The 17,612-nt window shown below is 43.1% G+C and overlaps 1 protein-coding gene across 1 annotated transcript in view; it reads right to left on the reverse strand.

Annotated features, from left to right (window-relative positions):
- Window positions 1-846: 846 nt before the first annotated feature.
- Window positions 847-17,612, reverse strand: part of KCNK1 (potassium two pore domain channel subfamily K member 1) — a 176,118-nt gene continuing 159,352 nt past the window's right edge. Inside the window, exon 3 of the mRNA XM_030198127.1 lies at window positions 847-1,115. Coding sequence (XP_030053987.1) covers window positions 847-1,115 — 269 coding nt within the window. The remainder of the gene's footprint in view (window positions 1,116-17,612) is intronic.

The following is a 17,612-nucleotide window of genomic DNA, read 5'->3' on the forward strand; positions in this document are numbered from 1 at the left end:
TCATACACGTCTTGTCTAAAAATAGCTTCCACTTGTTGACTATAAATATTTTATATATTACCAAAACTATGCTAACTGCATAAATTAAAATTTTCCAATGAAGTACAAAAAAGTGTTATTGTCAAGTCTGACTTTAAACTAACTAGAATATCTTGTAGGCTATAATTATTCAAGTATTTCCCCATACTTGATAAGTCTCTAAACACTGCTGATGTGCACATTTATTAAGAATGTTTTTTAAGAGCCATGTTTACTAAAGCTTAGCATGCCGTAATGGACATCAGCGCCATGCATCCTCTAGGAATAAAATGGGTCACACAACATTTAGCACAGGCTAATGTTCATTAGCATGCGCTAAGCTTTAGTATACGTGGTCCTAAATGTTACAGTTCCACAAAGCCTGAGAAAATATTTCTAGGCTCTTGATAAATGGCATCTTAGAGCAGTTACCCCGTGCTTCCATTTTAGCAGCCAATAAAGGTATTCATAATGATATTTTATCTAAGGAATGGACCCGTGAGAGCGATCAGAAACTCATATATTACTGTATCTATTTTGTTGGTCCCTATTGCAAGCTAATAAGATACCACCTATATCTGTGACTGATAGAGCTACATTGTAGACCCCATATAATGTGGTGCGATATAAAGCAGGATCACTTATAATGTAGTCAAGTATTAGACTCATACTTTTTTTTATTACATATTACATTGTTGACCTGACATAATGCAGATTCACTTATAATGCAATCAAATATTTTGGACCTTATCATCAACGTTATATCAGGTCTACAGTATACTAAACTTACAATACTGTACTTAAATTTCATGATACTTGTAAATAAGGCTAATTATTTGGACAGCCATCTGTGGCATAATAAGCTACTACTGGTTGAACAGAAACAAACGGTTCATTGAGTTTCTGGTATTCTTTCATGGAAGCTGCTTGGTCAGATATTGAAGAGAAGGATAGCTGGTCATGTTCCATGATGTGTTCTTGGTCATCTTCCTTGTTCTTTTTCACATAAAACATTTTTCTAAAAGTTTTCAGTTCATGAAGCTCACAAAAAGTTTCCAGAACTACCAGCATTGCAATGAGGCCCAGCATCAGGTAACCTGTGAAAAATAAACATGGAAAGGAATAACTTCTGTAACATTCATGCAGTCAGTTAAAGGAGGTTGCACCCTAAACTCAAGAACACATACTAGTTGGCCACCTACCTCAAAAACTTTAAGGTATGGTACTCTCTAAGGTTTATGAACATTTTGCATATAAAATCATACCCTGTATACCTGTGTATTCTTTGCAATATATTCTATTCACAAAATCAAGAAAATAATCAGAATCATACTAAGGCAAATACAAAAGAAAAAAAAACTTGTTTCTATTTAGTCCACATCTAGGAAGCCAACAAAACTAGCACCTGAGAAAAAGAAAACATTAACGAGAAACAGTTATCACTCACAATGGGCAGGAAATAAACTATAAAAGTCTGCATCTTCATATCTCAAACCTGTAAAAACAAATATTAAGTACTTTCCCCTTGGGAAGGGTCAAAAAAGTGAAAATACTTACCTGTAGCAGGTATTCTCCAAGAACAGCAGGCTTTATATTCTCACAAGTGGGTGATGCTGACCTGCGTTGCCTGGTCTGGGACTTATAAAAAGCATAAGCAGAGCTTTAAGGAGCATGAGCCACGATCCACCGTGTATGCATGGGTGCCTTCCCACCCAACGCGAGAATGCAGTCTCCTTAGTTTTATACTACAGCAAAAATAAAAGTAAAACTAATAAAGGAGACAACTCCAAGGGGAGGTGGGAGGGATTGTGAGAATATAAAGACTGCTGTCCTTGGAGAAAACTTCACTTTCTACGAGGATAAGTAGGCTTATAAATTCTCACACGTCAGGAATCCCTAGCATCCAGGCTCACCAAAAACAACAAACATTGGTCAATTGGGCCTTGCAACGGCGAGGACACAACAGAGATTAACCTGAAACTATATACAACCTGAATGAGAGTGAAGCCTGGAGGAAAATAAAACGGGTCTTGGGGGGTGGAGTTAGATTCTAGACCCCAAACAGATTCTGCAACACTGTCTGCCCAAACTGACAGTCGCATCGGGTATCCTGCTCAAGGCAGTAGTGTGATGTGAATGTGTGGACTGAAGACCACATTGCAGCCTTGCAAATTTCTTCAATGAAGGCTGACCATGGCTCTGACATTATCAGCTGTGACATGACCCTCTAGGGCCAGTCCAGCCTGGGAATAAGTGAAGGAAATGCAATCTGCCAGCCAATTAGAAATAGTGCATTTCCTGATGGTGACCCCCATCTTGCTGGGCTCAAAAGAAATAAAACATTGGGTGGACTGTCTGTAGGGCCTGGTCTGCTTCATGTAGTAGGCCAGGGCTCTCTTGCAATCCAAGATGTGCAATCTGCTGTCACCAGGATGTGCATGAGGTCGGGGAAAGAATGATGGCAAGACAATTGACTGGTTCAGATGAAACTCCGACACAACCTTCCTCAGGAACTTAGAGTGAGTGCAAAGGACTACTCTTTTGTGATGAAACTTAGTACGAGGTGCATCCACCACTAAGGCCTGAAGCTCACTGACTCTACAAGCCACCAAGAAAATGACCTTCCAGGTCAGACGGCAGGAATTCAGTGGCTCAAAAGGAGCTTTCATCAGCTGGGTGAGAACGACGTTGAGGTACCATGACACTGGTGAAGGTTTGACAGGGGGCTTTGACAAAAGCAAACCTCTCATGAGTCGAACAACTAGAGGCTGTCCAGACATGGGCTTACCTTCTACACATTGATATAAGCACTAATTGAACTAAGATGAGCTCTTACGGAGTTAGTCTTGAGACCAGACTCAGATAGGTGTGGAAAATATTCAAGCAGGGTCTGTGTAGGGCAAACAAGGGGATCTATGGCATTGCTCTCACACTAGACAGCAAATCTCCTCCATTTGAAAGAATAGCACCTCTTAATGGAGTCTTTCCTGGCCAGCAAGACCAGAGAGACACCCTCCGAAAGACCCAAGGAAGCAAATTCTAGGCTCTCAAAATCCAAGTTGTGAGAGCCAGAGACTGGAGGTTGGGATGTAGAAGAGACCCCCTTGTTGTGTGTGATGAGGGTTGGAAAACACTCCAATCTCTATGGGTCTTCGGAGGATAACTCCGGAAGAAGAAGGAACCATGTCTGCCATGGCCAGTACGGCGCGATCAGAATCATGGTTCTGCAGTCTTTCTTCAGTTTTAACAAAGTCTTCCCCACTAGAAGTATGGGAGGATACGTTTACAGAAGACCTGTCCCTCATTTGAGGAGGAAGGCATTATGACACTAGTCTGTCATGGGCCTGAAGACTGGAGCAGAACTGAGGGACTTTGTAGTTGATCTGCATGGAAAAAAGATCCACCAGGGTATTGTTTTTCTCTGCCAGATAAGTGACTCGAAGGAACATGCCATGTTGGCGAGCCCAATGCCACATTTGGATGGCTTCCTGCAACAGAGAGCATGATCCAATGTCCCCCTGCTTGTTGGTGTAATACACTGCAACCTGATTGTATGTTCGCATGAGTATAATTTGATGAGACAGCCAATCTCTGAAAGCCTTTAGAGCATTCCAGATCGCCTGGAGCTCGAGGAGATTGATCTGAAGATTCGCTTCCTGGGTGAACCAAACACCTTGGGTCTGAAGCCTATGAGCCCCCCATCCCAGGAGAAATGCATCTGTCGTCAGCACCTTTTGTGGCTGAGGAATTTGGAATGGAAGTCTCAGAGTCAAATTGGATCAAATGGTCCACCACTGAAGGGAGCGTACAAGTTCTGGGGACACTTGGATGACATCTCCCAGGCTCCCTGTGGCTTGATACCACTGAGAAGCCAGGGCCCTTTGAGCTGATCTCATGTGAAGATGTGTGGAAGCCATGTGGCCCAACGATCTCAACATCTGCCAAGCTGTGCTTGAAGAAGCCAACCAGATGATTAATGTGGAATAATGAATTAGATGAGTAATATCTGGGGGATAAACAGGTTAATACCATGTTTTTTTTTCTGTTTACTGTTTAATTGATCTCCTTGTCATGTATCACTCTCCCTATTTAGTGGTCTAAGGAAGAGAATAGAATTACCTGATTGAAATAATTCCTATATATTACCTTCTCTGTATTTCTGGCAAGTTGTTTTATCGCTTGTAAAAATTTAAATGATTATAAATACAAAAAAAACATCTGCCAAGCTGTGACCTACTGAGAGGCTCAAACTTTAGAAGCGAGCATTACAAGAGCATCTGCTCTCATCTCCGGAAGGTAGGCTCGAACCTTCTGTGTCGAGCAGGGCTCCTATGAACACCAATCACTGGACAAGGTGAAGATGGGACTTGGGGTAGTTTAAAACAAAGCCTAGTAGCTCAAGCACTCAAATAGTCATCCACATGGACTCCAGAACACCATCTGAAGAGGTGTTCTTACCAGCCAATTGTCAAGATATGGGAACACAGTCTGTGTAGCGATGCTGCAACTACTGCAAGACATTTGGTGAAGACCCTGGGAGCTGAAACGAAGCCAAAATGCAACACGTGGTACTGAAAGTGATGTGTTCTCAGCTGAAATCGAAGATACCTCCGGTGGGCTGGAAGTATTGGGATATGAGTATATGCATCCTTTGTCCAGAGAGCATAGCCAATCATTTTTTTGAATCATTGGGAGAAGGGTGCCCAGGAAAACCATCCTGAATTTTTCTCGGACTAGGAATTTGTTCAGGGTCCTTAGGTCTAGGATGGGCTGCATCCCCCCTGTCTTCTTGTGCACAAGGAAGTACCTGGAATAGAATCCCCACCCTTCCTCCCCTGGTGGAATGGGCTTGACTTCATGGGCCTTCAGACGGGCTGAGAGTTTCTCTGCAAGTACCTGTCTGTGCGGAGCTCTTGATGGACAATTTGGAGGTTCTAGATACCAACTGAGTGTATATGTGAGATGGACTATTTAAAGAACTCACTGGTCGGAGGTTATATGGGACCACCTTTCATGGAAAACTTCAGTCTTCCCCCAACTGGCAAGTCGTCTGGGATGGACACTTACTGCAGCTATGCTTTGCTGGAGCCAGTCAAAAGCTTATCCCTTGCTTTGACTGGGGAGCAGCAGGGCCTTTGGCCCACACTGTTGACGTGAACGAGTGCGCTGGAGTTAAGCCTGAGCAGACTGGTGAGCTGAAGGGTTGTATTTATGCCTCTGATAGTAATAGGCACTCCTCCTTGGTTTGTCAAAAGTCCTCCTAGCTGAGGAGATAGATACAGAAGGTGCCCAGTGGGAGAGAGAAGAGATGGTATCAGTAAGTTTTTTGATTTGGTCTGCAACCTCCTCTGCAACCTTCTCTCCAAAAAGGTTATCTCCCTGGCATGGAACATTCACCAACCTCTGCTGAACAGAATGTTCCAAGTCAGAAACACGCAGCTGTGAAAGTCTGCGCATTGCTATACTCTGAGCAGAGATCCTGGATGACACATCAAAAGTGTTGTAAGTGTCCCTGGCCAAGAACTTTCAACACATTTTCTGCTTCTTGACCAACTTGCGAAGTGACTCGGCCTGCTGTGGAGGGGGAGGGAGTGTCTCAGCCAAGTCTGGACTGCTGCTTTTTAATGTATTTATAAATGATTTAGGAGGGTCACGTGATGCACTGAGAGAGCAAGACGCGTATCTCTACTCTCCGAGGCCCCAACACCCGATATCGCCAAAAAACCTCAGCAAAACTACCTGTCTGCAAGAACGCAACTCATTACTTACTCAGTGAAGTGTCCATGGACAGATTCATTGAAACCCCATCGAAAACGATGCCAGTAAGAGGCTCCAAAAAAGAAAAAGAAAAACCGCGGGGGGCGGAAGCCAATGAGGAGCGGGCCTCACAGCGGAGCGGGCAGGCCTTCACAGTGGAACAACTGTCGCAGCTGACGGAGGTGGTGATGGAGGCAGTGACAAAGGCCTTGGAACCGCGGCTAGAAAAGATTTCTACACAAATCGCTGATTTTGAGTCTCGTCTGGCAGACATGATCCATCGGACAGGGGAGCTCGAGCAGCGGATGTCAGACCTCGAGGATGAGAATACCCCGGCACAGCAGAACATGAAAAAACTTCAAGTCACCGTGGAGGCCCTGAACAATAAAGTGGACGACCTCGAGAATCGGGTCAGACGCAGCAATTTGCGCATTCTGGGCATACCGGAGTTTAGATTGTTCAAGACCCCTGAGGCAGGCCTTAGGACCGAAACATTGCCTTGTCGGGTCGTATTTTAATACAATAAAGTGTTTTTTTGTATCCTCACTTGGTTTTTCCTCACTTTTTTTTGTTTCAAAGACACTCTGTTGCCAGAATCCTATAGACCTATCTCTCTTATAAATGTGGATCTTAAGTTGTTTTGGCAGATAGATTGGTTGTGTATGTACCTAAGCTGGTTGGACAAGATCAGGTTGGTTTTGTGAAGGGTCAACATGCTGGGGTAAATGCACGATGCTTAATTTTGGCTCTGGAATAGTGTGCTTAATTGTCCATCCCTGCCTTGGCAATTTGTTTTGATTCTGAAAAGGCTTTTGAGAGGATACAGTGGTCATTTTTGTTTTCTTTCCTGGGTCACTATGGTATAGATGGCTTTTTTCTTCAGGCCCTACAAACATTATACACTAACCCTACAGCAGCCGTTTTAGTGAATGGACTATCATAAGAGGTTTTTCCTCTGGCGCGAGATACAAGACAGGGATGGCTTTTTCAGATGATATTATGCTAGTTGTGACTGACCTGAGGTGGACACTACCACTTGTACTCCAGATGTTTTCAGACTTTGGCAGGCTTTGTGGTCTTAAACTAAATGTCGATAAGTTTGAGGCTTTGCCAATCCACTTAAATATTGGTAATTAGTGGGCTGATTTCCCCCTGAAGGAGGCTGTACACTCTGTTAAATACCTGGGCACGTACATAAAAACTGACCTGAAGCAGGGACGTGCCAAGGGTCTCTGGCGCCCCCCTGCAGACTATCAGTTGGGGCCCCCCCCACCCCCGTGTGGCACAAGATGCAAAGGAAATAGGAGCTGAAAGATGGAGTGCATCTTTGCAGGATTGCTGAACAAATAAACGGTTTATAACCCTAATACACATTTCGCTAAATTTTATGCCCAGCAGAACTGCTTCCGTCCCCGTGGGAATCCCGTGAGTTCCGCGGGATTCCTGCGAACCCCGTTCCCGTGCAGCTCTCTATCTACAACCAACTGTCCACACGCTAGGTTTAAGAGTAACACATTACATTATAAAACTTAATACTAGTCTATGGGTTTGCATTATAAATGAACTGATTACCAATAAAAGGGCAGGAAAAGAAATTGTATTACAATCAAATGGAAGATAATGCCTTATATATCTTATTGGTTGCTAAAGAGGCAGTTACAAAAAAACAAAATACCAGGTCATTGTGATGAACTTCCTGTTGGATCACCAAAATTGCATAACAGGCAATAATACCACTAATTGGAATCCACATCAGTTTTGCTTGTTCAAAGCTTAAACTCAAGGTCATAGGTGTAATACCTGTAACTTTATGACCTTGAGTTTAAGCTTTGAACAGGCAAGACTAAAGCAGATATTTCCTAATTCCTGCATCTGCTCTTGTTTGTCTTAACTTCAGGGAAGGTTCTGCAGATCAGACTGGTCAGTCTGAGAATGAAATGTTCTGGTGACTTCCCTTTGTGACTAGCAGCAGCTGGAGCAGGGCACTTCTTTTGTTCACAAAGAAAGTAGAAAATATCATGGTTAATTGAGAATGGGGCTTAAATATTACATTCCATACTACTTCCAAACAAAGTTGCAGTTGAACTATGTGTACTGAAAACAAAAATTCTCCATGCTGCCTGCCTGCCCCTCTCCCCTCCCACTCCACAAATTATATTAGTTATAATTTGTGGAGTGGGAGGGGAGGGGGAGAGGGGCAGGCAGGCAGCATGGAGAATTTTTGCTTTAAAAATGATATTTATGCTTTAAATTCAGAGATCTGCTACGCTTACTGAGGCAGTAGTAGTACAATGAAGTTAACTTGCCTTGAAGATATTGAAGGGCACAGCCCTTGGTAGAGCTCTGGGTAAACTGCATCAATGATGGCAGATGATGATGCCTTTGGGAGGGCAGCCCTCAAGGGGGTATTGTCTTCTTCCCACATGTCCTTCTGTGGATTAGGAATTGATTATTGGGCAGAAAACAGAGGGTAGGCCATTTTTCTCAGTGGAATATTAAATTGTATCCCTCAATGTTTACAACTTAAAATTAGATATAAACTAGTGGAACCATGCCCGTTTCCTCAACAATGAAAAGGGCCCTAGGTAGGCTGTCCTGTAAGCTTTTTTTTCTCTCTCCCCTGCCCTCCCCTCTATGTCCAGCGATTCTCCTCTTCCCTGCCCTTCCATCCGTGTCCCGCGGTTCTCTCCTCTACTGTCCTCCCATCCCATCCATCAATTCTCCTCTTCCCTGCCCTCCCCTTCCCTTCCTTCCCTCCTCCCCTCCCCTCGATGTCCCGTGATTCTCTCCTCCCCTCAATATGTACCTGAACGTTCTCTGGCTGGCTGGCGCTGGCTTCCATTCCGTTCGTAACATCCCTCCTGACGTCAGCTCGCCTCCAGCTTTCCCTTCCCTCACTTTTATTCCGCCCTCTGACGTAATTACGTTTTGACACGAGGGTGGGGCAATGAGTGGGAATGGACGTTACGAACCCATCCATCCAGACGTAGAACGTTGGAGGTGCAAATTATTATATAGGATAATATCCTTTAGGCCAGCAAACATGCTATATAATAAAACGCACCTCCAACATTCTGAAGCTGACTGCATGGCTGAGGCATTCCTGCTCTCCGTATCCATCTCCTGAATTGACATCACGTACTTCCGGGTTCGTCACAAGCAGAAGTGACCTACCACACGAGGTTTCTCGGCTTCAGAATGTTGGAGGTGCATTCTATTAAATAGGATTGGTCAGTTCCTTGAAGCACAGCCAAAGCTCAGCATCCTGCACAGTAACGCTCAGACACCAGAGAGAGTGGGGGGGCCTGACACCAGAGAGAGGGAGGGAGGGGGGGCCTGACACCAGAGGGGGCGGAGGTATCTCTGTCACACACACACACTCTCTCTCTCTCACAGTCAATGTCTTTCTCTCACTCTCACACACTATGTCTCACACTGTATCACATTCACTCTCTATGTGCCACACAGTCACTCACACACTCTCTTGGTCTCATACACTCAGTCTCACAGAGAGTCTGTGTCTCACACACACTGTATCTGTGTGAAACACACTCTCTCTCTCTCTCTCTCTCTCTCTTTCTCACACTGTCTCACATACGCACTTGCACACACTCTCATTCTCACACACACATTCTCACAGACACACTCACACCCAGACTCACTCTCTCTCTCACACACACACACACACACACACACTCGCACATTCACTCTCTCTCACACACACAGAGGGGCATAATCGACCAGAAACGCCTATCTCCATGGGCGTTAATCTCCGAGAACGGGTCCGTGAAGGGGCAGAGTGAACCGTATTTTCCAAAAAAAATAGACGCCCATGTTTTATTCGCCAAGGTGTGAGCTGGGCGTTTTTGCTTTTCAGCGATAATGGAAAATGAAATCGCCCAGCTCAAAAACGAATACATCCAAGGCATTTGTTCGTGGGAGGGGCCAGGATTCATAGTGCACTGGTCCCCCTCACATGCCAGGACACCAACCGGGCACCCTAGGGGGCACTTTTACAAAAACAAAAAAAAAGGTAAAAGAGCTCCCAGGTGCACAGCACCCTTCCCTTGGGTGTTGAGCCCCCCAAATCCCCCTCAAAACCCACTGCCCACAAGTCTACACCATTACTATAGCCCTAAGGGGTGAAGGGGGGCACCTACATGTGGGTACAGTGGGTTTGGGGGGGTTGGACGACTAAGCATTAAGCAGCACAATTGTAACAGGTAGGGGGGGATGGGCCTGGGTCCACCTGCCTGACGTCCACTGCACCCCCTAACAACTGCTCCAGGGACCTGCATACTGCTGCTTGGGAGGAGGGTATGACATTTGAGGGTGAAAGTAAAAAGTTGTGAAACATCATTTTTTTGTGGTGGGAGGGGGTTAGTGACCACTGGGGGAGTCAGGGGAGGTCATCCCCGACTCCCTCTGGGGGTCATCTGGTCATTTAGGGCACTTTTGGGGGCCTTATTCGTGAAAAAACAGGGTCCAGGAAAAGTGCCCTAAATTCTAGCTACAAACGCATCCATTATCGGCGAAAGGCGCCCATCTCTGTTCGGGTGATAACCACGCCCCAGTTCCGCCTTCACCACGCCTCCGACACGCCCCCGTCCACTTTGTCCGCATCCGCGACGGAGTGCAGTTGAAAGCGTCCAAAGTTCGGCTTTCGATTATACCGCTTTATTTGTTTTTGTGAGAAAAACGCCCATCTCCCGATTTAGGTCGGAACTTGGGCGTTTTTCTCGTTCGATTATAAGCTGGACAGTCACTCTCACATACACTCTCTCAAACATACGCACTCCGAGGAAAACCTTGCTAGCGCCCGTTTCATTTGTGTCAGAAACGGACCTTTTTTTACTAGTAGATAATAAAAACTTTCAGACCAAAGAAGACAAAAATGGTCAACTTAGTGCATTATGAACAGATTTCAAATCAGCAATACTGCCTACAGACTTAAAAATGTTAATTTGCTTCTTTTTTTTAATAGTTGTGTTTCTTGGTTCCCTTTAATTTCTTTAATTTATTAAATTTTTTAAATAAAACATTATATATATGTAATTGTTGCTATTATTCCTATTTTGAAAAAGCTTGGCTCTAAGTTTATTTAATCAGTGAGCTGGTTGTTAAATTTTTAAAGCTCTTGCGAGCCGGTTGTTCTGGCAGGTGACCTGGCTCCTAGGGGCGGCGCAACCCGGCGGTAAGTGAGGTAAGCATGGCAGGAGGGCGCCACAATCCATGCTTACCTCACCTCCCGCCGCTCTGGGGGGTTTAAATCTTTGATTTACCTCCGTCACAGCAGTCGCAGTGAAAGCCCGTCTCTAGTCTTCCCTTCATTCCCGTCAGTGTCTCGCCTTCTTCTGACGTCATTTCCTTTTTCCGTGAGGGCGGGACACTGACAGGAAATGAAGGGAAGGCTAGAGACAGACTTTCATTGCGGCAGCTGCGATGGAGGTAAAACAAAGATTTAAACCCCCCCCAGGGCGGCAGGAGCAAAAAGAGGGATGTTGGGTGGAGTAGCAGGTGGACGTGGGAGCGGGAGGGCATGGGAGAGAGGAGCATCGAAGCCATCGATGGATGTGGATGGGAAGGCAGGGCCCAGGGAGAGAGGAGAAATTGCTGGACATGGAGGGGAGGGCAGGGGAGAGAGGACAGTTTCAGGACATGGATGGAGGGGAGGGCAGGAGAAATTCTGGTCATGGATGGAGGGGAGGGAAGACAGGAAGGAGATGCACGTGGATGGAGGGGAAGGGAGAGAGAGAAGAAGTGCTGGACATGGATGGAGGGGAGGGAAGAGAGAGGAAGTGAGATGAACGTGAATGGAGGGGAGAAAGGAGAAATGCTGGACATGGATAGAGAGAGAAGGGAGTGAGAAGAAATGCTGGACATGGAGGGAAGAGAGAGGAAGAAGATGAGATGAGGGAAAAGGAAGAGAGGAGAAAAACTGCACATGGATGGAGAAAATAGGAAGAAGCAGGATCCACTGGACAGTCAAGTCTGTGGAGGACCAGAAATGAAGAAGAAAGGAGGAAAGAAAATAAATAAATGGAAAGGAACCCCTGGAAACGGAGTCAAGGGACAGATAGAGAGCAGCAGAATCAGATTCTGAGACAGCATGATCAGAAAAACAAAGTCACCTGTCAACAAAGGTAGAAAAATTTATTTTCATTTTAGTGTTTGGAATATGTCCACTTTGAGAATTTACATCTGCTATCATATTTTGCAGTGTATAGCAACATGTTTCTTTCTGTTTTTCAGGTATTGTGCTGCATGCAGAGTCTAACTTCTTAGGATTTCAGGTTAATTTTTGAAGAATTTGAATAGGGGCTATCTCTATTCTGTATGTATGACTGTAAGGCCAAGTGTCTGAATAGGGATCTGTTTTTGTTAGGTTCTGAGATTTTGATAACACATTGTTTTTCAGAGTTGGCAAGACTGTCTGTTCTCCTAATTCATGGTCTGTATGCTAATTTGGTTTGTGTCATTTTGGGTATACTGCAGAGATTTTTTTTTCCTGGTAAAGGGCTTCTAAAACAGACATCATGTTATGAGAATCAGGTTCTCAACGTTAAAAGTTTATATTTATTTACTTATCTATGGCATTTTATCCCACATTAAACATGAATTAGATTGGAACCTGGGAGCATTAAATTTTTTTTTTTCCTGGCGAGAGTAATGCATTGCCACCCCCCCCCCCTCAGGCTCTCTGCCCGGCTATAGCCAGCTCTGCAATTTGGGGGGGGGGGCACAGAGGTGGGCGGGGGGCACAGAGGTGGACCGGGGAGAGAGCCTGTTGTTAAACATTTACCAACACACCACTTGAAGAAAAGAATGCCGCCACTTTTGTAGAGAAGGCTAGACGATATTTAATATAAAAAGTTTACTCATTTGTTTAGTGTACAAACTAAATTACTGATTACCATCAATAGGGGTAGTCAGGAAGCATTTCTTGATAAGCAATATACAAGTCAGAATGAATGATTAAAAACAAAGCAATGTACAGCAGAGAGAGAAATCAGAGTGCTTAAAGCAATGCTATAGACAGACAAAGAGAAATTCAAAATGCTTGCTTCCTCCTTGTTTTCCCTCTAGTTTTATACCGGGCCTCTGACTAATTCTCTCATACAACATTCCTGTGCAAGTCTCAGAATACCACAAACTGTTAATCATGTGCAGAACATCTGCTTTCTATTACCCCCCTACTTTTTAGTCCACAGACTTTCTGGAGCCTGCCTTTGGCTAATGTTTAATGTCCGTCAAATTTCTCATGCCTCAGGAGGGTTAGTGTTAAACCAGCTTGTTGTAATCATGGAGCCTTCCACTCCGCATTTTTCATACTTTTATTCAACAAATCTTTCTTTTGTTCAACAAATCCTCCCTTTTGAGGCCGGGTATTCCAGGACTCAAACATCTGTTTTAGCTTCAGTCTGTATCCTTACCTCCCTTCTAAATTTCCTCCCCCCTTGTTTGTGGCATTCAGTTTCTGCACGCTTTTTCAATATTTTTGGCTGACATATTAAAGTTCTATTTATTCTGAATTTCAGTTATCATTGTTATTTTAAAAACATCCTGGCACATCTTTGCAAACATGCTAATACATGTTGCATTAAACAGATTTAATTGTACTAGGGTACAAAATTTATATCTCTTGAGGTATATAATTTATAGGACAGTGAGCTTCATCAAAGGGAAGTACACTGTCATTCATTCTTACTTTTCATTAGCTGATGTGGCATTAACAATTACACAAATTAAAAGCATAACATTCATTGAATCAGTTGTTACAACATTCTGCGTGTAAGTGCACTTTATCGGGGGAATGTGTTCAGTTGTCATACTATTCATCAGACACCAACATGATGTCTGTGGATACTTGTCCATAAGCAAGGCTTGCTTATAAATAGTCTCATTTGTCCAATGAAGGTTTTCATCATCCCTTACATAGGTATTATTGGGATCACAGTCATGGTGCCCACTCAATTTTATCATTGTAGTCCCATATATCATAGCTGGCAAGGACAAGGATGTGGGCACATATGATACAATCAGTCAAATTCAACATTTTGGCCGCTGCAACAAGTCTATTATCATATGTGTTCATTGTCCATTAACAAACAACAACATCCCAATACCATCATGTTTAGGGACATGATGTTTGTTTATTCTTTGTCCATTTCAATGTTATTAATTCGTCGAATATCTGCTAAATGTATCCAAGAAGTATGACCTTCCAGACGGGCAGAGGTCTGAGTAAGGGCCGTGATAGCAAAAGGTCCTACATACACAGGATCCTTCCATGTTTTATGTGTAAAGTTCTTTCGTAGCACTAGGTCACCTACTTTAAAAGCACAAACATCATTAGTAGTTCCTGCCTGTGATACTACATTTGTTCGGATCATATCACTTGTCAGGTTCAACATAGGTTGTAGCTTTTGCCAGTACTGAGCTGTGCTATCAGTACTTGCTGTCTGCATCGGGAAGAAATGACGTCCTGTCTGAATTTGGAATGGGGTCAATTTAGTACGCCCATTAGGTTGGGCCCTTATAACCATCAAAGCTAATGGTAACAAATCAAGCCAGGTATATGGTTTACCTGCTGTTTCCTTGTTTAAAGCCTTCAGTAATACTCTCAATTTAGTTTTTAAAATATCATTGTAGCGTTCCACCAAACCATTGGAGGTGGGGCGATACACTGATACTTTTCTGTGTGTTAAACCCATAATCATTGCCATTTCTTTCAAAACACTGTTATTAAAATGCGTCCCGTTATCAGAAATTATTCTAGACGGACACCCATGGCTTGGCATAATATGAGTTATCAGACATTGTACCACCTCATGTGCTGTCTCCCTTTTACATGGAAATGCTTCTACCCACCTTGAGAAAGCATCCACCCAAACTAACAAATACCTTTTTCCCTGTACTGGAACAATCATATCGGTAAAATCAATATACCATTCTTTTGCTGGGCCTTCTGGTATTGGAAGTGTCCCAGGCGATATTTTAGGACCTCGTTTAGGTATGTTAATATTACATACCATGCAATTCTGCACAACCTGTTGAATCAAGTTATCAATTTTCAAAGTCCAAAATCTTTGCTCAAACTGTTGTTTCATTGTATCTTTATTCCAATGCATGGTTGCATGCCACTCAGCCAATACCTTAATCGCCTGGCTCATTGGCATACAAGGTAATCCTTCTTCTGCATTAAACCATTCACTTCCCAATTTCATACATCCTCTCTTCAACCATTTTTCACTTTCCTGTCCCTCTGGCTGCCACATTTCAATCTTATCTACATTCGTAAGTGGCCCTTCCTGTGTCTGTCTAGTATTATACAAAATCTTTTCACTTTGCTTAACCACCTCCGTTGCTGCTGCATCAGCCATTGCATTACCTAGTGCCTCAAAGGTTGACTTTTCAGTGTGGGCCGGGGTCCACACAACTGCAGTTTTTCTACCTTCACGTTCTCTTCTTGCCAAAATTTCAAACAGCAATTTCCAATATGTGTAATGTTGTAAATTTTTACCTGCACTGGTTATCATCCCCCTACGCTGCCATTTTAATATATGATACTGTAGTGAACTTGCAACGTAACCACTATCAGTATATATAGTAACATTTTGAGTCATATCAGTGTGTTGTAAGGCCGTAATAACGGCTAAAAGTTCAGCATGCTGTGCAGTATGGTCAGGAGGGGTTTTATATTGTACTTGCATTATCTTTCTTAGATTCTCATCCACCTGCACGCAGGCAAAGCCTGCAACAGTCCTTTCACAAGCTCCATCTGTAAACCATATTAATCCATCAGATAAGGGTTCAAAAGTAAGACAGTGAAATGTAGGGATTTCTATAGTATCGATCTCACCCTCTAGATTGACAGGAAAAAGCAGATCTATCTTATTTCTCTGTTCTTTAGTTAATGGTATTATTCTTATATCTTGTCCTAAAAGTACTGCTTGATATTTTCCAAATCTAGTGGCTGTCAATGCAGTCTGGCTAGGGCTCAACAGTGTTTTAATCGTGTGGTTGGTATGTATTACAATAGGAACAAAAGGCATTTGTGCTCTCCATTTACCTACTGCAGCCACTATAGCTGTCAGTAACTTTGGTATTTCTTTCATTCCCTTTTCCACATGATTAAAAGAGCCTGACAAAAAAGCTACTGGTGCATTTACTTCATTGTTTTGATTAATCATAGCTGCCCAACTATTTCCCATGTCTTTTACCCATAGATGCACAGGTGATTGGATATCTATTACTGCTAACGGTCCTGGGGATAACAAATCCCTCACAATCTTAGCCAATATTATCTTATCCTGCTCTTCCAATACAATTAATGTATTCTTTGGTGTGGCTGCGGGCAGTTTCAAATGTTTATAAAGTCTCATTACTTTTTGTGTATAATTTGGTATCCATTGTCTGCAGTAATTTAACATTCCCAAAACAGCCTTTATTTCCAAAATTTAAACACAATCCTAATTGAGACAATAAGTCTCTACCACACAAATTTACTGGGCAATCAGGTGCCACTAAGAAGGGTACCACAGCCTCCCTTGAACCGTGCGGTTGGCATTCCAATCGCACCAGAATCGGTTCTGTTAGCCTTTTTCTTTGTTCTATCCCCGTAAATCCCACTGTTGTTCTATACTGATTTGAAAGCTTAACTCCCTGCGGTTTTGCACACAACACAGAGGTACTCGACCCTGTATCTATCAAAAATCTCACAGGAGTTCCATATTTGCCAATTGTCAATGTAATAAAGGGTTCCCTTGTGTCTAATCTGAAAATCATTCCCTCTTCCTGACACTGGTCTGCTTCCAGTCAATAGCATTGGTCTGGAGCATTCTGCCAAGTTGGAAAAGCATTTACAGTACCCTGTCTCTGTACTGCAGCCCCTGGTCCCTGTGATTGCGTCGCTGGCTGCTGTATTGCAGTCTGCGGGGCACTCACAGGCATCCCTATTACTTGTGGCATCAATCCTTGCTGCGTCTGCATTTGTACTTGGGGCATTCCTGCATTCTGATAACATTCTGAAGCATAGTAACCATATTGCTGACAAATCATATTGTTCAGAGGTTATTAGAGATTTTAAATCACCTCTTTCCCTATTAGCCCTACACACAGAGCTAGCTAGGACTGTGACTAATTTAAGCCAGATGATCTCTTAACACTGCAGGAATCTCACTTAAAAAAGAGTCAAAGAAAGTTAAATTGCAAAAACATTTCACATAGAGAACTAGAACTTATTAATTAAACAGAGTAACACATATTTTAAAATAAACAGAGATCAGAATTCCCTATAAGACAAAGAACTTATTTAAATCTAATCTAAAACAATCTTTTAAAAGGAACAAAAACAATTTCAGTTCTTCCTGAAGCCAAGCCAGACACCCGAGAAATCAAAAACAGATGTCATTCCTCAACCTTCAGGCTGAACAAAAGGTTGCTTTTCCCGCTCTTGCTGTATTTTTTCAAACGATCCATACTGAGACCAGCTCAAAAAAGAATCTTTTGCATCATACCATTTCTCATGTATTTTTTCAATCTGTTTTTTTTCTAATGGGAATAATTCTATGACATGCTGCAAAGGGGAGCATTTTTTTGAACTATCTAAATCTAAATACATAGCATACACAGGAGGCTTTTCTTTCTTATCTGCCCCTTTCCCTTTCATTGTATTCTGACTATTACAATTTCTCCTATAAAGCCACAATCTACAAAAATATACTACTGCACCTAAACCAAGAAAATATACAAAACAGAAAACTACAAAACTAAACAAATATATAAGGCCACAGTGTAAGCTTACTCACGCGTCTTCTTATTTCTCTTTAGCAAGC

The sequence above is a fragment of the Microcaecilia unicolor genome, chromosome 3, assembly GCF_901765095.1.
Source record: "Microcaecilia unicolor chromosome 3, aMicUni1.1, whole genome shotgun sequence".
NCBI classification, from domain to species: domain Eukaryota; kingdom Metazoa; phylum Chordata; class Amphibia; order Gymnophiona; family Siphonopidae; genus Microcaecilia; species Microcaecilia unicolor.